This window comes from Pseudopipra pipra, chromosome 22 (assembly GCF_036250125.1).
Source record: "Pseudopipra pipra isolate bDixPip1 chromosome 22, bDixPip1.hap1, whole genome shotgun sequence".
Lineage (NCBI taxonomy): Eukaryota > Metazoa > Chordata > Aves > Passeriformes > Pipridae > Pseudopipra > Pseudopipra pipra.
This window is the reverse complement of record NC_087570.1, coordinates 5,674,026-5,689,407: the sequence shown is the minus strand read 5'-3', so window position 1 is coordinate 5,689,407 and position 15,382 is coordinate 5,674,026. Positions and strand designations below refer to the sequence as shown.

The 15,382-nt window shown below is 57.4% G+C and overlaps 3 protein-coding genes across 3 annotated transcripts; all 3 read right to left on the bottom strand.

Moving 5' to 3' along the window:
- Positions 1-5,120: 5,120 nt before the first annotated feature.
- CAMK2N1 (calcium/calmodulin dependent protein kinase II inhibitor 1) lies at positions 5,121-7,515 on the bottom strand. The gene is made up of 2 exons (XM_064678676.1): positions 7,194-7,515; positions 5,121-6,152 (listed from the first exon to the last, which is right to left on the bottom strand). Exons 1-2 carry the CDS (start codon positions 7,351-7,353, stop codon positions 6,082-6,084), a joined length of 231 nt encoding a protein of 76 aa, XP_064534746.1. The 5' UTR covers positions 7,354-7,515; the 3' UTR covers positions 5,121-6,081.
- A 2,005-nt stretch (positions 7,516-9,520) lies between these two features.
- MUL1 (mitochondrial E3 ubiquitin protein ligase 1) lies at positions 9,521-12,584 on the bottom strand. The gene is made up of 4 exons (XM_064678675.1): positions 12,419-12,584; positions 12,232-12,319; positions 11,577-11,697; positions 9,521-10,834 (listed from the first exon to the last, which is right to left on the bottom strand). The coding sequence occupies exons 1-4, from the start codon at positions 12,536-12,538 to the stop codon at positions 10,114-10,116; spliced, it is 1,050 nt and encodes a 349-aa protein (XP_064534745.1). The 5' UTR covers positions 12,539-12,584; the 3' UTR covers positions 9,521-10,113.
- A 1,300-nt stretch (positions 12,585-13,884) lies between these two features.
- On the bottom strand, positions 13,885-15,352 carry FAM43B (family with sequence similarity 43 member B). Its single transcript, XM_064678669.1, has one exon. The coding sequence runs from the start codon at positions 15,011-15,013 to the stop codon at positions 14,123-14,125; it is 891 nt and encodes a 296-aa protein (XP_064534739.1). The 5' UTR covers positions 15,014-15,352; the 3' UTR covers positions 13,885-14,122.
- Positions 15,353-15,382: the final 30 nt, after the last annotated feature.

The following is a 15,382-nucleotide window of genomic DNA, read 5'->3' as shown; positions in this document are numbered from 1 at the left end:
GAGCTGGGGAGGGGGGGACACAAACAGCCTGCACCGGCTGCCCGGGCTGACTCAGAGCTGGATCAGCCCCATCCCTGCACCCGTGACTCACCACCGGGTATTTCGGAGTGTTGGATCACATGGCCCTGTTTGGGGGGTTATTTTTGTGGTTTGGTTATTTTCCTTCCTTTTCTTTTATTCTCCCACCCCAGGAAGGGGCTGATGCTTCAAGATGTGCTCCGGGGACCCCAGGAGGTGCTCCCAGCAGTTCCTGTGCTCCCCTTTTTCCCATGGGGATATCCCACCCTGCTCCCTCTTTCCCATGGGAAAAGGGATATCTGCAAAGTAAAGGGTCTCAAGCAGGTGTCACACATATCTCTGCCAAGTTTTTTCATATAGAGATATTATTTTAGAGATATATTAGATAATATTATACCTTATATAATGTATTATTTTTATATATTATGTAATATTATATATTATATAATATTGTGATGCATTATATACATTATATGTATTAATAATTGTAATGTTGTAGCAGGGAGAGGAGCCCAAATTCCTTTGATTTCCTTCATATTCCTGGCGTTGCTTTGCTAACAGGAATTTAACAGGGCAATTGCTGTCACAGGCACATCCCGCTGGAACCCAGGGGAGGAATTGTCTTGGAAAAATCACTGGCAGGGAAGCTTCTTCCAAAGCCAGTGAGGCTGGGAACTGGGGCAGCCCCAAGAAGGCAGTGGCCGTTCTCACCTGCCCACTGAGGGTCTGAAAACACCCAAATGTGAGGCTGCACAGGCATCCCAACCTCCCAAAAGATATAATCCCCCTCCCCAAGCACAGACTGTTTGTCTGGGAAGGCTTTGGCAGGGCTGCAGAGCCTGGTGGTGCCTCAGGTTTGTTTTTCATTCGAGCATCTGCTGCTGCATTTGGCTCCGAGTGGAATTTCGCTCATTTTTTTGGGTGAGGTGTCTCCCACTTGTTATTGTCATGCAACAGTTTGACACCTGGAGCGGTGGATAAATGAAGATGTCTGATGTTTCCCTCTTTAGTGGGAACGGCTGTTTAGAATATCCTAGAAAATTTTAACTCCAGGCAAAATGAAAATCAGGAGCCTGGGGAGACAGGCAGTTCCGCTCCCAGGCTTCCCGAGGCAGCAGCAGGAGGGATTTAGGGATTTTTCTTGCAGGATATTCCCAAGGTGGGGAGTGCCACATCCTGGGAGTGTCTTCTTGACGCCCTCCATAAAATTCCTGGTGATTCCAGTGCTCTTCCAAGCGCTGGACCAGGAGGGATTGCTGCACGTGGGGCAGCGTCGCCCAGTCCTCCGGAGGTGTTCAGATGGAGGAGGGCTCCCAAAAATCCTGTGAGTGCTCAGCACAGTCCTGGGCAGCTGAAAAGCTTGAACAGATTTGGAGAGAGAAAAGCACTTTCCCTGTCCCTCTCGGGGTCTCAGGGTGGGGATGTCCCTGGAGACACCAACAGAGCTCATGAACAGCCCTTCTCTGCCCTGTTTTCCCCCAATTTTGCTGCCTCTGCACCTAATATATGTAATTTTCCCCTGGTTTTAGATTTTTGGGTGCTGATGTGTGTCCAACTGTCCTGCATGAATAAATCAGGCGGGATCACAGAGCCTCAGTGGCCTCTAGTGGCTGTGGGACAAAGAGCCCAGGGACGGGGGACCCGCAGACCCCAAAAACCCCCAAACCAGCAGCACTTTGGGTCCACACCACCAGAACCCCCTTCTCCCAAGTGGAAACCCAAAGGTATAGGGAAATTAAGCCCCCCAAAAAGGCCCCAAGGCCAGAGTTGATGGGGGAGCACCCAGGAGGAGGGGGCTGGCCAAACCCCTCTTGTCCAGACCCATTCCCAGGCAGGGATAGGCAGAGAGATTTTGGACATCCACTGGGTTTTTCTCCTTCCTGTGTCAAAAAAGCAGGGGGGGTGGGTGGAAATCGAGTTTCTAAGCAGGGCAAAATTTCCTTCATGTCTTTACCCGTTTTTTATTTTTCTAAAGCATATTTTCTTTTTAATGCCACAGTATAAACCACAAACCCCACACGGTGAAAACAGTGGAGTGAATAGATCAAAAATGGTTTGATACCATTAGAATGACCACTTTTGTGTCTCCTCCACCAAAGGTCACTTAAGCTGCCTCCTTCTGAGTAATTGTGGTCTTTCAGCGAGAAAAGAGGGAAAAACTGACCCATTTTATTCCCCAAACCCACAGTATTTGGGGGCAGAGTGGAGCATCCCCTCTCTGCAGCCCATGCCATCCCTCCTTGCTCCCCCCCCCCATGATAAATAAATTACTTTAGGAGTGCTGGCCTAGTTTAACATGCCCTAGTTTTGATGGAGGAGGGGAAGAAAAAGAGAATATTTATTTTGGGCAGTTGCTACATCGGCGTCCTTTTGGGAAGAGTTTTGGGGGACTCACCCACTCCCCGTCCCCTGCTCTGACTGCAACCCACTGCCCTCGATTTTGGGGCATTTCTCTGTGAGATTTGCCAGCTGCTCTGGTGGTGTGGGTAATCAGTGATGGGGACATTGATCCAGCCCCAAAATGGGTGTCCATGCTCTGAGTCCCCCGGGACTGGTGTCATTCCAGGGGGTTTCCAAGAGCTGATGCCTTAAAGCGTGTGGAAAACCGAGCGGCTTTAGGGATGGATAAAAATACCCCCTGGTGCTGAGTGTGAGGGGTCAGGGTTGGCTTTGCTGGGAGAGCAACTGTTTCAGCACCTTCCCCCAGTGCCAAAGTCCCCGGGAAAATGGGATTAAAGCCTGTGTTTGGGCACGGGAGTGGGATTTTGCAAGTGCTCTGGGTGCCGCTGGGACCTTGGCGCCTTGCTTGTCAAGTTCCCCCTGGCAAATAAACCTGCAAATGGCTTTTTCCATATATTTTATTTTTTCCTCCTTTTTTTTCCCCACCCCTGCCAAAACAAGCAGCCCATATGGGCCAGGGCTGGGTGGGGCTTTTTGCAGTTTCCATGGGGATTTGGCGCTGGAGCTGCTGGGTGCTGACTCCCGGGTTTTTGTGCCTTTTTTTTTTTTTTTTTTTCCCCCTCCGATCCCTGTAACCTGAGCACGGTGACGGCACCAGGCTCCCTTCCCAGCCCCAGCATCTCCCAGCCAAGGTCACCGGGGAGACCGTAGGCAGCCGGCCGCCTGCGTTGGGCCATCTGTTAAATAATGTATGCAATAAACTCCTGCCCCGCGGCCGGTTTAATCCTTAAATCCTCCTTCAGAATATCATCTCCCGGCCACGCACGGCCGCGGGGTGCCCGGACCGGGCTCTTGGGCACATCTTTCCCCACCATCCACCCTGCATCCCTCTGTCCTCACCCCTCCACATCCCGCATCCTCCCGTAAGCGAGCTCGGCACGCCGGGCTCTCCTGCTCCATTATTTATGTGCCGTGCATGAAAGATGCATAAAAAAGGGCGGTTTATAATTTAGCAGAATCTCCTCTCCTTTCAGCCTCCCTTCCCCCTCCGGCTTCTCTGGTTCATTCCCGGCTTCTGCCGGGTGTTGAGGTGTTTTTGGGGGGCTCCCAGGCTGTGCATGGACCCCATCCCTGGAGCACCCGTGGGTGCATCTGGGTTTCAGGGCGCTTTGGGTGCTTGGAGGTTTCTTTGATGCATGGGAGAAAGTGGGAAAACGGGTCTGGCAGACCCACAGATCAGATTTTCACGCAAAAAAAGGGCTTTTTGGTAAACTTGGTTAATTAAGTGCTGCGTCCAGCCCGTGGTTATGTGTCTAACGAGCTCCCCAGCGCTGCCTCTTTGGCAGATGTGGGATGTTCTGCTCCTCTGAGGCTGCATCTGCTCTCCCCAAAGCCCTGGGCTCACCCCAGGTTCTGGTTGGGGCAAAACCCATTAGTTTTGGGGAAAAAAAATCCCTCTCAGAGACCCATCTTGTGCTTTGGAGGTGCATTGGGCCCCCCGGAATAGAAAATCCTGGGGCCAAAACTGTGTCCACAGAGTCCAACCCATGTGTGGCTCTGACCTCAGAGCTGAACCTGCTGGGGGAAATATGAAAATAATTGGGGGTTTTTCAAGGGAGCAAGTTAGCAAAGCTCCTCGTCCCATCCTGGCTGTGGGAGAGACTGTGTGGGTTAAAAATGGAGCAATAAATAGGAAAGGTGGTGGGGAGGGGAGTTCTGTGCACCAGCTCCCTGTCCCACCCCAGACTAATCCATCTGCCCCCCGTCATTCTGTACAAATCCCAGTTCAGCAGCATCCTGCTTTTATTGCAATAGATGGTTTTCTTAGCAGTAAAATCCCCACCCTAGACCCGTTTCCCACCCGTCATTGTATTTTATTCCCCTGGCACAAAGCTTGGCCGCTGCCCTCGGTGGTGTGGCAGGAGGGGGAACAGCATTTTTTAACACCAGGATTTGGATTTTGAGAGGGAGTGAGGCAATCTTGGGATGAAAAATCCCCATTTTCCACAGGTTTTCCCAGCAGTGAAGGGGAAAGGCACCTTTTTCCCCCCCATCCCCAACAGCCGCCTTCGGAACCTCACATCGAATTTTTCCGTTCAGTTTGCGCCCCTGGAGCGTTTTCCCATCAAACAAAAAAATCCCATAAATAAATATTAGTTAAAATTAATTATTCAGCCTGAACAGGGGTCTGTGCTGGAGAGTGGCAAGGTTTTCCTTAGTTATTTTGGGGTTATCTGGGGGGACAGGGAGGGACACTCACTGGGCCCCGGCAGCACGCGGGAAAACACGGCAGATCCGCACTTATAAATTTTCTTTTTTTTTTTCCGTTTTGTTTCATTTTCTTTTTTATTTTGGACATCGCAGAAATAGCCCTGTGTAGTGGATAAAAGTGCAACATACACAATATTTAAGAAAAGGAGGAAAGAAAAACCTGCCTTGAGGTCTGTCAGTCAATCGCAAACAGAAACAAGAACCAAGCCTGGGCGCCGGAGGCGCTTTTTTTTTTTTTCTCCCCTTTTTTTTTTTTTTATATATGCACATCATGCAAAATAGTTAAAAAGAAAGATTAGAAAAGAGAAGTCAGAGAAAATCCCACGAGAGATCGACCGAGCCCTAGAAAGAGCAGAAAGCCCCGAGTGCTGCTCGTCTCGGGGAGGGAATTGCTGCCCTCCAGCATCTCCAAGTGTTTGGCACTCTTGTGATTACATTAAATAATTTTTTTTATATATATATATTTTTAATACAGTCTATTAAAGAGAGGAAACTACCACAATATAAGAAAAAAAAAAAAAAGAAACCAAGATCACCCACACTACAGACTGCATGTAGTTAGAAAAGCCGAGCGTCCCCCCACCCCCCTGTACATATAAAATCTTTCCCTTTGCTCACAGCAACCGAGAAGTACAAGCTTTAAAAAATAAACCAGCAAATTCTTCCTCCAGGCCTTCCCTTTATAAAAGTTTTGATTTTTTCCCCCCATCGAGAACCTTAAAACATGACTAAAATTAAATATATATATATATATCTATTTTATATAATTTCCCAACATCCAAAGACATCAACATAAAAAAAAAATAAAAGAAAAGAAGAAATCGTACGGAAGGGGATAGCGTGGTACATCCAAGTGCACGGATTCATTTTTGCAAGATTAAATAATGTAAACAAGGTGCCCGCTGGGAACAGCCCTGGCCAGGGGGGAGACCCCGGGGGCTGCTCCCTTCCCCCCCCCCATTTTTTGCTGCCCCATTTTTTTCCTCTTACCCCCCCCAAATTTTGCACGGCACGAGGTTCATCAGCCCGAGAAAAGCAATCCCGAGTAACTCAGACCGTGGTGTGACACCTCCGTTCATCCCTCGGGGTGGGGGGGTCTGGTGCAGGTGGTTATTTTCCCAATTTTATATATATATTTTTTTTTTTTCCTCTTAATTTATTATTTTTTGATTCATTTCTGGGGTCTGCCTCGCTCGCTGCCCTCCCCTCCAGGCGCCTCCGGAGGGCAGGACGTGCCGTGGTGGTGCTGTGGGACTGCAGGAGGGCGAGGACGGCGCTCCCGGTGCTCGCTCGGGTGGTCGCTGCGGTGCTGGGGGGGTTATTTTTTGCCATTGTAAACCGACCCCCCCCCCTCCCCGCCCCGGGCTTCAGCCCAGCGTCCCCAGGGAGGCTTTAAACACCGGGAGGGGCCTTTTCGGAGAGGTTTTGCAGCACATCGTCAATTCTATCGTCTTCAATCACCACTAGAAAGCAGAAAGAGGAGCGTGAGGAAGGTTCTGCCGCCGTGGTCCCCTCGCCCAAGGTCACCACGGGGTAGGTTTCTGGGGGGTCCCACATCCCTGGTGGGGCTGGTGGCAAAGCCACACGGTGCCTGACACCCCGCGGGGTACCCAGTGCACCATGTCCTGTCTGCAGGGAGGGTACCCGGCACGGGACCTGGTGCCCTGTCCCTGAGGAAGCCCTGACAAAGGGCTTGGAGCACGGTGCCTCGTCCCCAGGAAAGGTCCCCCTCACCTCTGTGGCCTAGGAATGGTCCCTAGGGAATGGTGCCCTGTCCCTGGGGAAGGTCCCTGCTACCCTACCCCCTGGTGAAGTGCCCAGGGCACAGTGTCCTGTCCCCAGGGAAGGTTGCCGCTACCCGACGCCCTGGTGACAGTCCTTGGGATGTGATGCCTGACCCTGCAGGGAGCCTGGTGCTTCATGCCCTGTCCCAGTGGATGCTTCCTGCTGCCCTGCCTCCCAGAAAGGTGCTTAATGCCCCATCCCTGGGGAAGATCTTGGGGATATGATGCCCAGCATCCCTCTGGGAGCCCAGTGCATCATACCCCATCCCTGGGGCTGGTCCCTGCTGCCCTGCATCCCTGGGGAAGGTCCCTAGGACACAATGCCTGACATCCCACAGGGTATCCAGTGCACCATGTCCTGTCCCCAGGGGATGTTTCCTGCACCCCGGTGAGATTTCCGATGCCCAGCGAAGATGCCTGGTACACGATGCCCGACATCCCTCAGGGAGCCCAGTGCATCATACCCCACCTCTGAGGCTGATCCCCGCTGCCCTGCATCCCTGGGGAAGGTCCCTGGGACACGATGTCCGACATCCCTCAGGGCACCCAGTGCATCACGCCCTGTCCCTCGGTGTCCTGCATCCCGAGGGAAATGTCCTCGGGACGCGCCGCTCGACACCCCGCAGGGGTACCCGCTGCGTCCCACCCCATCCCTGGGGGCCGTGCCCCGCATCCCGGGCAGATCCCGGTGCCCCCTCCCGCTCCCTTTCGGTCACCCACCTCTCTTGCTGCGGCCGATCTGCCCCAGCTTGGGCGGCCGCTTGCCCTGCCCGCCGGCCAGGAGCCCGTCGCCGCCGCGGAGGCGAACGGGGAAGGGCAGCTGCCCCACGGCCGCGTCCCCCGCCAGCTGCCCCTCGCCGTAGGGCGGCCCCTCCGACATGGGGGCGGCGGGGGGGGACCCGCCGCCGCCGCCGCCCCCCGACAGCCTCCCGGGGCGCGGGGCCCGCGGGCCCGGGGCAGCGGCGCAGCGGGCGCGGGGCGGCCGCCCCGTCACATCCCGGCCCGGCCGGCGCTGCTTCGCGGCTCCGCGGCTGCGGCGGCGGCTCCGGCGGCGGCGGCGATAGAGGAGCGGGAGGCGGGACCGGGCGGGGCGGGGGCGGGACCGGCTCGGCCCCCCCGGCACCGGCGGCGGCACCGCCCCGGCGGGCTGGATCCCGCACCCCCCGGGGGATCCCCGGGGCTGCCCCGCCGCCTGCCCCGCAGCGTCCCGGGAGACCTCTGAGCTGCCTAATAGACACCCTTGGGGAGCTCGGAGCTGCTCTGCAAAACCACCTGGAGAGCCCGGGCTGCCCCACAGCACTTTTGGGGAGCTCAGAGGTGCCCCCCAACGTGCCCGGGGACCTCAGAGCTGTCCCACAGCATCCTTGGCATCCTTGGTAACCGAGGTAACTGGTTTAAATCCCAGGTAACCCAGGGCCTCCCCACAGCATCCCCAGGTAGCCCAGCACATGTCCTCAGGGATTCTGGGCTCGGCCCCACGTATGTCCTGCAGAGCCCAGCAGAAACGAGCTATCTCAGGGCTTCTGGCACTTTGTGGGGGGCTGCAACACGGGGAGAGTCTGAGTGCACTTGGCTGTGGGTCCCAAGGACATGTCCCTGCACAAGCCTTTCCTGGGGGCCTTTTGGGTCGCTGTGGGCTTTCCAAGGGGTTTTCCATGCAGTGTTGCCACAGCGTTGTGGGTCATCGAGGTTACTGCCCAGCAAAGTGAGTGATGGGAAGGTTGGGGCTCCCATTCTGGGAAAGACCACGTCTGTGTGAGGGGGTTTAGGCATCTCTGCAAAGCCAAGGTGGGGGGACAAGTGGGAACAGCAGCAAAAAACCTGTTTGTTCAGAGCGAGGTTACAGGATTTCTCTGGAATTGGGAGCCTGGCTCGTTTTGGGGCCAAGCAGGATCAGGGCACAGGAAGGACAGAGTGCCTGGTGGTGCCAGGACTGGGGTGCTACTCCTATCTCCAAACCCCTTGTTTGCTGAAATCCTGAGCTCCTGGAGCCCCTCTGCCGTGCACCCCCGCCCGCCCCCGAGCTGTCAGCTCCTTACATAAGGTTGCGGCTACGCCCGAGATATCACAGGGAAAGCTTGGAAACAGGAGGCGAAAGGTAACGGGGAAGCACAGCCCCCCCAAAGTGTATTTTTAGGCTTTGCCTGATGGCTCTGTTTCACAGGCAAAACGTTGAGGCTCGAGGCCAAATCCTGCACTGGTCTGAGGAGGGGGTGACCTCCCTGCTGCCCCCTTCGAGGGGTTTTGGGGTGGTTGGTCCCCTGGAGAGGGGGGGACGCCTCTTCCAGCAAGAGGGATTCTGTATTCTGGGTTTGACTGTGGATTTTTGAGCTGGCTCCTGGCTTTTCCCTCTGGGGTTCTGTGTTTCACAGGCTGCCTCACCGTGGCGGGCAGCCACTGCCATCTACAGCCAGTGGGTTGTGGCCCTTCCCAGCACTGGGACAACCAAGGACCCACTTTTCCTCAAACTCCAGCTGGCAGGTTGTGCCACAGAGCCAGAACGGCCTTCGGACACTGCCCGGCTGGGCTGGGCTGGTTAATGTTTAACAAGGAAACAACCCGGTTCTGTGTTAAATTCAGCTTTTCCTGCCACTCAATGGGAAACTGTTTCTTTTTATCCGTGCTGGGGGGATGTGAACAGCTCTGCCTGCCCTCAGGCATCAGAAGGAGCGAAGGGGTCTCCCCACAAATCCCAGGGGCTGCTTCAGTCCTGGGGTTTTTGACTGTTCCTGGAGGCTCCCCCACCCCCAGGAGTGTTTCTCTAATTGCCCTCCTCAGCAAATGTTAATTGCTTTGGGTCCGTTAACCCTCTTGGGTGCAGGGACTAGACAGGATTTATGGCAAAACGGGGGAGTAAGGGAAGGGAATTTTCCTTTTCTGTGTTAGTTTGGGGGTTTGGTACTGCCTGTGTCACAAGGAGACAGCAGTGACTGTCATGTCCAGTGTGGGGGGACAGGCTCCCACCCCCTCACCTGACCTCCATCATGGCATGTCCACCCCAGGGAGCACAACCCCGTCACCCCCCGGGGAATGATCTGACACACACACACTTTTCATCCTATTTTATTGCTTTACATTCTGTTTTCCATCCCAGCTCAAGCCAAGCACAGCCATCAGCCATGGTGTTCTCACCTCCCCATCCTCATGTCCTGGTGTCACAAACCCTTTTTTTGGGGGGGATCACAGAATTCCCCATGTTCACACACCCCCCATATGAGTTCTCCAACAGACCCCCCTGCTGCATCGGAGCTGTGTGGCAGCATTACAGGAATTCTGCAGCCTCTGAGAACCCTTAAACTATCTTATTTTTGTTTTCCCCACGTTTTTATCAGCCAGGCAAGAGACCACAGGCTCAGCAACCATGACACAAACCCTGAGAGTCCAAATCTTTAACAGAAGAGCTTCAAGCTGCATCTCCCCCAAGCACCTCACCCTTTGCCTCCAGAGCACAACATGATGCACGTGATCAGCTGCACAATCACCTTTTCAGACCCAGGTCTGTCAAAGCACCCGCTCCCTCAAGCTCCCTCCCCTTCCCCAAAATCCACCTCCCAAAGCAGCGAGGCGACAAGAACCCCTTCGCAAGAGACAGCTTTAAGTGCCAAGAAACTTTCCCCCCCTCCCAAGAACCACAAACAAATTAACTGTTGTACAAGGGAACCACCCTGCTGATGCCCTGCCTGCAGATGGGGCACTTTTTGGGCTCGGGGAGAGCCTGGTAGCACTCGTGGCAGGAGCAGACGTGGCCGCACTCCAGGAAGACGCAGGATTTGGTGCTGCTCAGGCAGACCACGCAGGCATTTTTGAGGGTGTCCCCGCCCTCAGCGTTCATCAGGCGCTCCTGAGCCTGCCGGAATTCCTCCTGCATCTGCTTGAGGTGCTGCCTCTCCCGGTGGTGCCGGTACTGCTTCCGCAGGAGGAAGAAGAGGACGGCGCAGGTGGCGGCACCGAAAACCACGGTCAGGATTTTCCAGAAGCGGGCACTGGACTCCTGTTTCTGCAGCAGGGAGTCGAAATCCACGGCGCTCAGGTAGTAGGGCATGCCCTGCTTTGGGGGCTGCAGCTTGATGGTGGCGTTGTCCAGCACCAGCTCTCCCACGCCGGTCAGCGCCGTGCCCACCTTCAGCATCTGCTCCGTCTCCTGGATGCCCTTGGGGCGCTCCCCGCTGATGTAGTGGCCGATGACGTCGGTGAAGGACTGGACAGAGGGGTGGAATTTCTCGTACACCGTCTCCAGGCTGAGCTCAGCTGCCTCCAGAGGCTTCACCACCCGCACGGTGACGCCGGCGCCGTCCTCGGCGGGCACCAGCTCGAAGGGGGTGGTGTTGGTTCTCTGGTGGATGATCTTCTCGTAGTCATTCCTTAGGGAGAAGGGGGGGAAGTGAACCTGCTTCCCCTCACCCCTAGGGACGACTGGGTTTTGGGGACTGACAGCTGCGGACTGACTCCGCCCTAAGCAGAGTTTATTTGATGGGGCACCTTCCCCCTCGTAGCACTGTCCAGTGTGCACAAGGCCCTCCCACCCTCACACAGCTCCTACAAGTAGTGTGGGCTCCCACCATCACTGGGGGAGGGTTGTGTCCCACCTAATCCCCTCCCTGTGGCATTCCCAGCTGTCACAAACTGCCCTGTGAGGAGAAGCACCACCTGTCACATGCCCCAGCTTGATAGGTGTTATCAAGTGGCTCATCCAAGAGCATCACCAAGCTCTTGTTTCAACAGCTCTGGTGGGCCAGGTAGCTCTGGGACCTTCCTCAGGTCCCCTGGGTGCAGATTCACCCAAATCCAACTGATTCCTGCTCTGAAAGTGGGTTTTTTTGGGAAATACCATCCTCCATAACAAGATGGGGCTGATTAATGCTCTGCCCACATTGGGTTACTCAGTGTGCTCTTCTCTTAAGACCCTCCATGAGCTCTGAAAGCCCTAAAAATTAGCCAAACATGCCCTGTTTTGGCAGCTGTCACTGGGGGGGCCACTGTGGGGTCCAGCTCTGAGGCACCTGGTCACTCTGGCCACACCTGAGGCCATTTCAGGGTGTCAGACCCCCAGAGGGCACCTCAGGTGGGCCAGGAGGAGACCATTTGTGGGCACCAGGCACGTACCAGAGGTGAGTGGTTCTGTTCCACACCATCTTGTGCTCCTGCAGCGTCAGCCTCTGAACCACCCCCTTGCAGTTCTCCACAAACTGGCTGCTCAGGGTCTCCTTCACCGACCTCACCACACCTGGAAGGGAAATCCCAGGGGCAAGTGAGTGGCTTGTTAAAACAAACAAAAAAAGAGGGACTTTGGAGAAGGGCCTGGAGTGACAAGACACAGGGAATGGCTTTCCACTGCCAGAGAGCATGGTTAGATGGGATAGTGGGAAGGAACCCTTCGCTGTGAGGGTGGGGAAGCTCTGGCACAGGCTGCCCAGAGAAGCTGTGGCTGCCCCATCCCTGGAAGTGTCCAAGGCCAGTTGGAGCAACCTGGGATAGTGGAAGGTGTCTTCGCCCACGGCAGGGGGTAGAACTGGATGAGCTTTAAGGTCTCTTCCAACCCAAACCATTCCACAATTGTCAGACGGGGTAGAAGGGCTGAGAGCCCGTGTTTTGCCTGACAGGAGTCAGTGGCCACTTGTCGGGGGAAAGATGAACTCATGGGCACAGAACGTGGGGCTAGGGATGAAATCCCCAAAGTGAGGAGCAGCTGCAGGGCGGGGGAGGGGATGATTGTGCCCCCGCCCCTTATTTGGGGCTCCGCTTCAGGCCCTGCCCCTACCTTCTATAACCGCATAGGGCACGCAGCGCCCGGGAGCCTCCAGCAGCACCGACCGCAGATCTCCGTCCAGCTGGACCCTCCTGGCGCCCTGCGGGGAGCAAACAGAGGCCGCGGCTCAGCCGGTGCGACCAGGCCGCGGCCTACGGGCCGCGCCCGTGCCCTCCCTCGCCGCACCCCTCGCACCCACCTCGAGCCCGCGGGCCACGCGGGCCTTCTGCCGGTACACGGAGTAGAGCAGGGCGGTGATGGCGGTGCTGGCGGCCAACAGCGCGGCCTGTGCGGCCGAGGGCCGCCCGCTGCCCTCCATAGCCTCCGGGCCCCGCGTTACCACGGCAACCACCGGCGCGCGATGATGACGTCAGGAGCGGCGCTCTAGCAGCGGCGGCGCTGCCATAGAGACGCGCGGTCCGCCAAGGCCGGGCGGGGGGCGCAGGGACCTCCCAGAGCTTTGCTGAGGGGACGGGGGAGCACAAAATATCCCCCACAGGGTATATGTGGGGGAGGCGGGTCAGATCCTGGCCCCATGCGGCTTTAGGGGGCTAAACCCCAGCCTTAGGGATTTGTGGGGTCGGGGTGGGTCCCACCCCCCCCAGGGTTTTTGGGGGAGACATCAAGGTCCAGCGCACGAGATCCTAAAAAGGGATTATTTCAAATCGCAGCCATCTTTTAGGATCTTGATAGCTGGACCCAAATCCTGACACCCCCAGGGTGCTGGGGGGAGCATCCCCAGCGCCCCCTGTCCTTCCCCATCCCACCCCGGGGGGCTTGGGGGGACATCAATCCCCAGCCCCACAATCCTAAAGGGGGGGATTAGCCCAAATGCCAGTCATCCCTTAGGATTTTGGTAGCTGGCTCCAAATCCTGACACTCCCAGGGTGCTGGGGGGGACCACCCTCACAGTGCTTCGGTGATGAGGGGCAGCCCAAATCCCACCACCCTACAAAACTTAGGGGCGGGTCAGACCAAAGTGTGTCCTCCCTGGGCTGTGAGGGGGGTATGCCCCCAAATTCCAGCCCTATAGCACCTTGAGGGGGGTTATGCCCCATCACTGGGCTGTGGGGCACCAGCACCCCGTGAACCCCCCCAGAGCAAGGGCTCAGCCTCAGGACGCACCCCCAGCCCTATTTTGCAAGGTCCTTCTCCCCCATCCTATGCAGGGCCACGTAAGGGTGGCAGGTCCCTGCCAGCCTTGTTGGTGGGGGGGGCACACAAGACCCTTCCCTACCCCACCTATCTCCTTGCCATTGCTTATTCTGAGGAAGCAGTAAAAGGAGAAGAAAAAGAAAAAAATAGTAATTTTCGGTAAATTGTTGCTCTTCGGAGCCTTGGCTCTGATTTTGGGGTGGGCACGGGGGGGGCTGCAGGCAAGGCCATGGTCTCCAGTGGGGGTCCAAGGGGCCAAACCCCCCTCCCAGCTGCCTGACGCAGGCGGCACAGCCGCCCCCCCAGCTCTATATTTAAAAAATCGAGTTGCCATGGCTACGGAGAGCAGCTCTCCCCAGCCCTCGGTTCCGCAGGGAGGGTGCAGAAAGCCCCTCCTCGGCTTCCTTTTCGGGGGGTAAATTCAATATAAACCCCTCCAAAATCGCCTCGGTGCCGAGCTTAACTCTTCCTCTGCCATTCTCCGGCGTCCGGGCGAGACACAGGTGGAGAAAACACACATTAATTTTATTATTATTATTATTATAATTATTATTATTATGGCCACTGCAGAGGAGGAGGCACGAGAGCAGGTTCATGTGCAGGGCTGAAGGGGTGCAAACCCACACCCGCCCCACAGCGTGTCTTCCTTGTAAGGGAGCCGCCGTCTTGTCCGGATTCACCCCCCGAGGAGCGTCCCAACACCGGCTTGGGGGCGCGGGGATGGCCCCCGACCCCTGAACCAGGGGTCTCAGCACAGCGGGTGCCGGGGGCCGCGCAGGCTGCACCCCCTCATGTCGCTGGCCAGCCGCAGCACGGCAGCTCTGCCGGGGTCCCCCAGAGGCGCCCCGGGGCCGAAGGCCTCGTCCTCGTCCTCCTCCAGGATGGAGCTGAGGCGCGGGGCGCAGCGGGCCCTCTCGGCGGGCGGGCGGTAGGGACACTTGGTGTTGAGCAGCCGCCGCAGGGGCACCAAGGGCACGATGGCGTCGCCCAGGAGCTGCTGCTGGACGTGGCGGAAATCGCTCTGCCTCTTGAGCCGCTTGAACTCGTTGAAGGCCGAGGCCGAGGTCTGGTAGAGCAGCAGGGCCATGGCGCGCGCCTTGTCGGCCTTGGAGACCAGCACGGCGTGGCAGCGCAGCACCACGGCCTTGTTCTTCACCTGGTGCCGGTACACCCAGGCGAACACCTTGGGGTGCCGGCGGTCGGCGGCGCAGTAGGTGATGCGGTGCAGCAGGTACGCGTGGCCCGGCCGCCGCGCCCCCTTCTCGCTCGGGGTCATCCGGATGCCTTGGGGCCCCAGCGTCAGCTTCATCTTGGCCCCACCGGCGCCCGCCTCGCTCTTTGCCCAGATCTTGCCCACCGCCTCCTCGGTGCAGCCCTCGCCCTTGGCGTGCAGGGTCACGGCGTTGCCCAGGTACCGCACCGTGTACGTCGGGTCCTCCTTGTTGAGCTCCACTTTCTGGCGCTTCCCGCGGAAGACGCTGCCCAGCCGCTCCAAGGGACACTCGGGCAGAAGGTCCGGGCAGGAGCGCAGGAACCCGGCCAGCAGCGCCGCGTAGCTCAGCCCCGGCCCCAGGCTCTTGCCTTTGCACTTACGTTCATTTTCCACCAGCACGAACTTGCTCCGGCGCCACGGCAGCATCTCCGCTCCGGCCTCTCACGGCTCCGCTGATCCCGGATCAGAAACAGCCCCCCCCCCGCCACCCCAACCCGCAAAATCTGAACGCGGGGGTGTCCCCACACACACACACCCCGCCCAGAGGGTGAAACCCCTACCCCGGGATGCAGCCGCCGTGTCCCCGATGCCGTGCGGTCCAGGGAGGATGCGGGGATGCTCGGCCGAGGAGCCGCCGCGCTCCGGCTGCCGCCTGCGCCTGATGCTGCTGCGGGAGCGGCTCTCCGTGGGCTGCTCCACCTCCCCGAGCACGCGGGGAGCCGCCGATGAACGTCCCCCACCGGCTCCTTGGATGCGCGCTCGCTCCCTGCTCCGGCAGGGATACAGAGGTGGGGG

Bases quoted from the DNA above. Each gene is read 5' to 3' on its own strand.
- MUL1 (XM_064678675.1), bottom strand. From the start codon at position 12,538: ATGGAGGGCAGCGGGCGGCCCTCGGCCGCACAGGCCGCGCTGTTGGCC. The intron at 11,698-12,231 runs GTAGGGGCAGGG...TTTCCCTTCCAG, and splicing joins GCCCTATGCGGTTATAGAAG to GTGTGGTGAGGTCGGTGAAG. The intron at 10,835-11,576 runs GTACGTGCCTGG...CTTCTCCCTAAG, and splicing joins AACAGAACCACTCACCTCTG to GAATGACTACGAGAAGATCA.
- CAMK2N1 (XM_064678676.1), bottom strand. From the start codon at position 7,353: ATGTCGGAGGGGCCGCCCTACGGCGAGGGGCAGCTGGCGGGGGACGCG. The intron at 6,153-7,193 runs GTGGGTGACCGA...TCTGCTTTCTAG, and splicing joins GATCGGCCGCAGCAAGAGAG to TGGTGATTGAAGACGATAGA.
- FAM43B (XM_064678669.1), bottom strand. From the start codon at position 15,013: ATGCTGCCGTGGCGCCGGAGCAAGTTCGTGCTGGTGGAAAATGAACGT.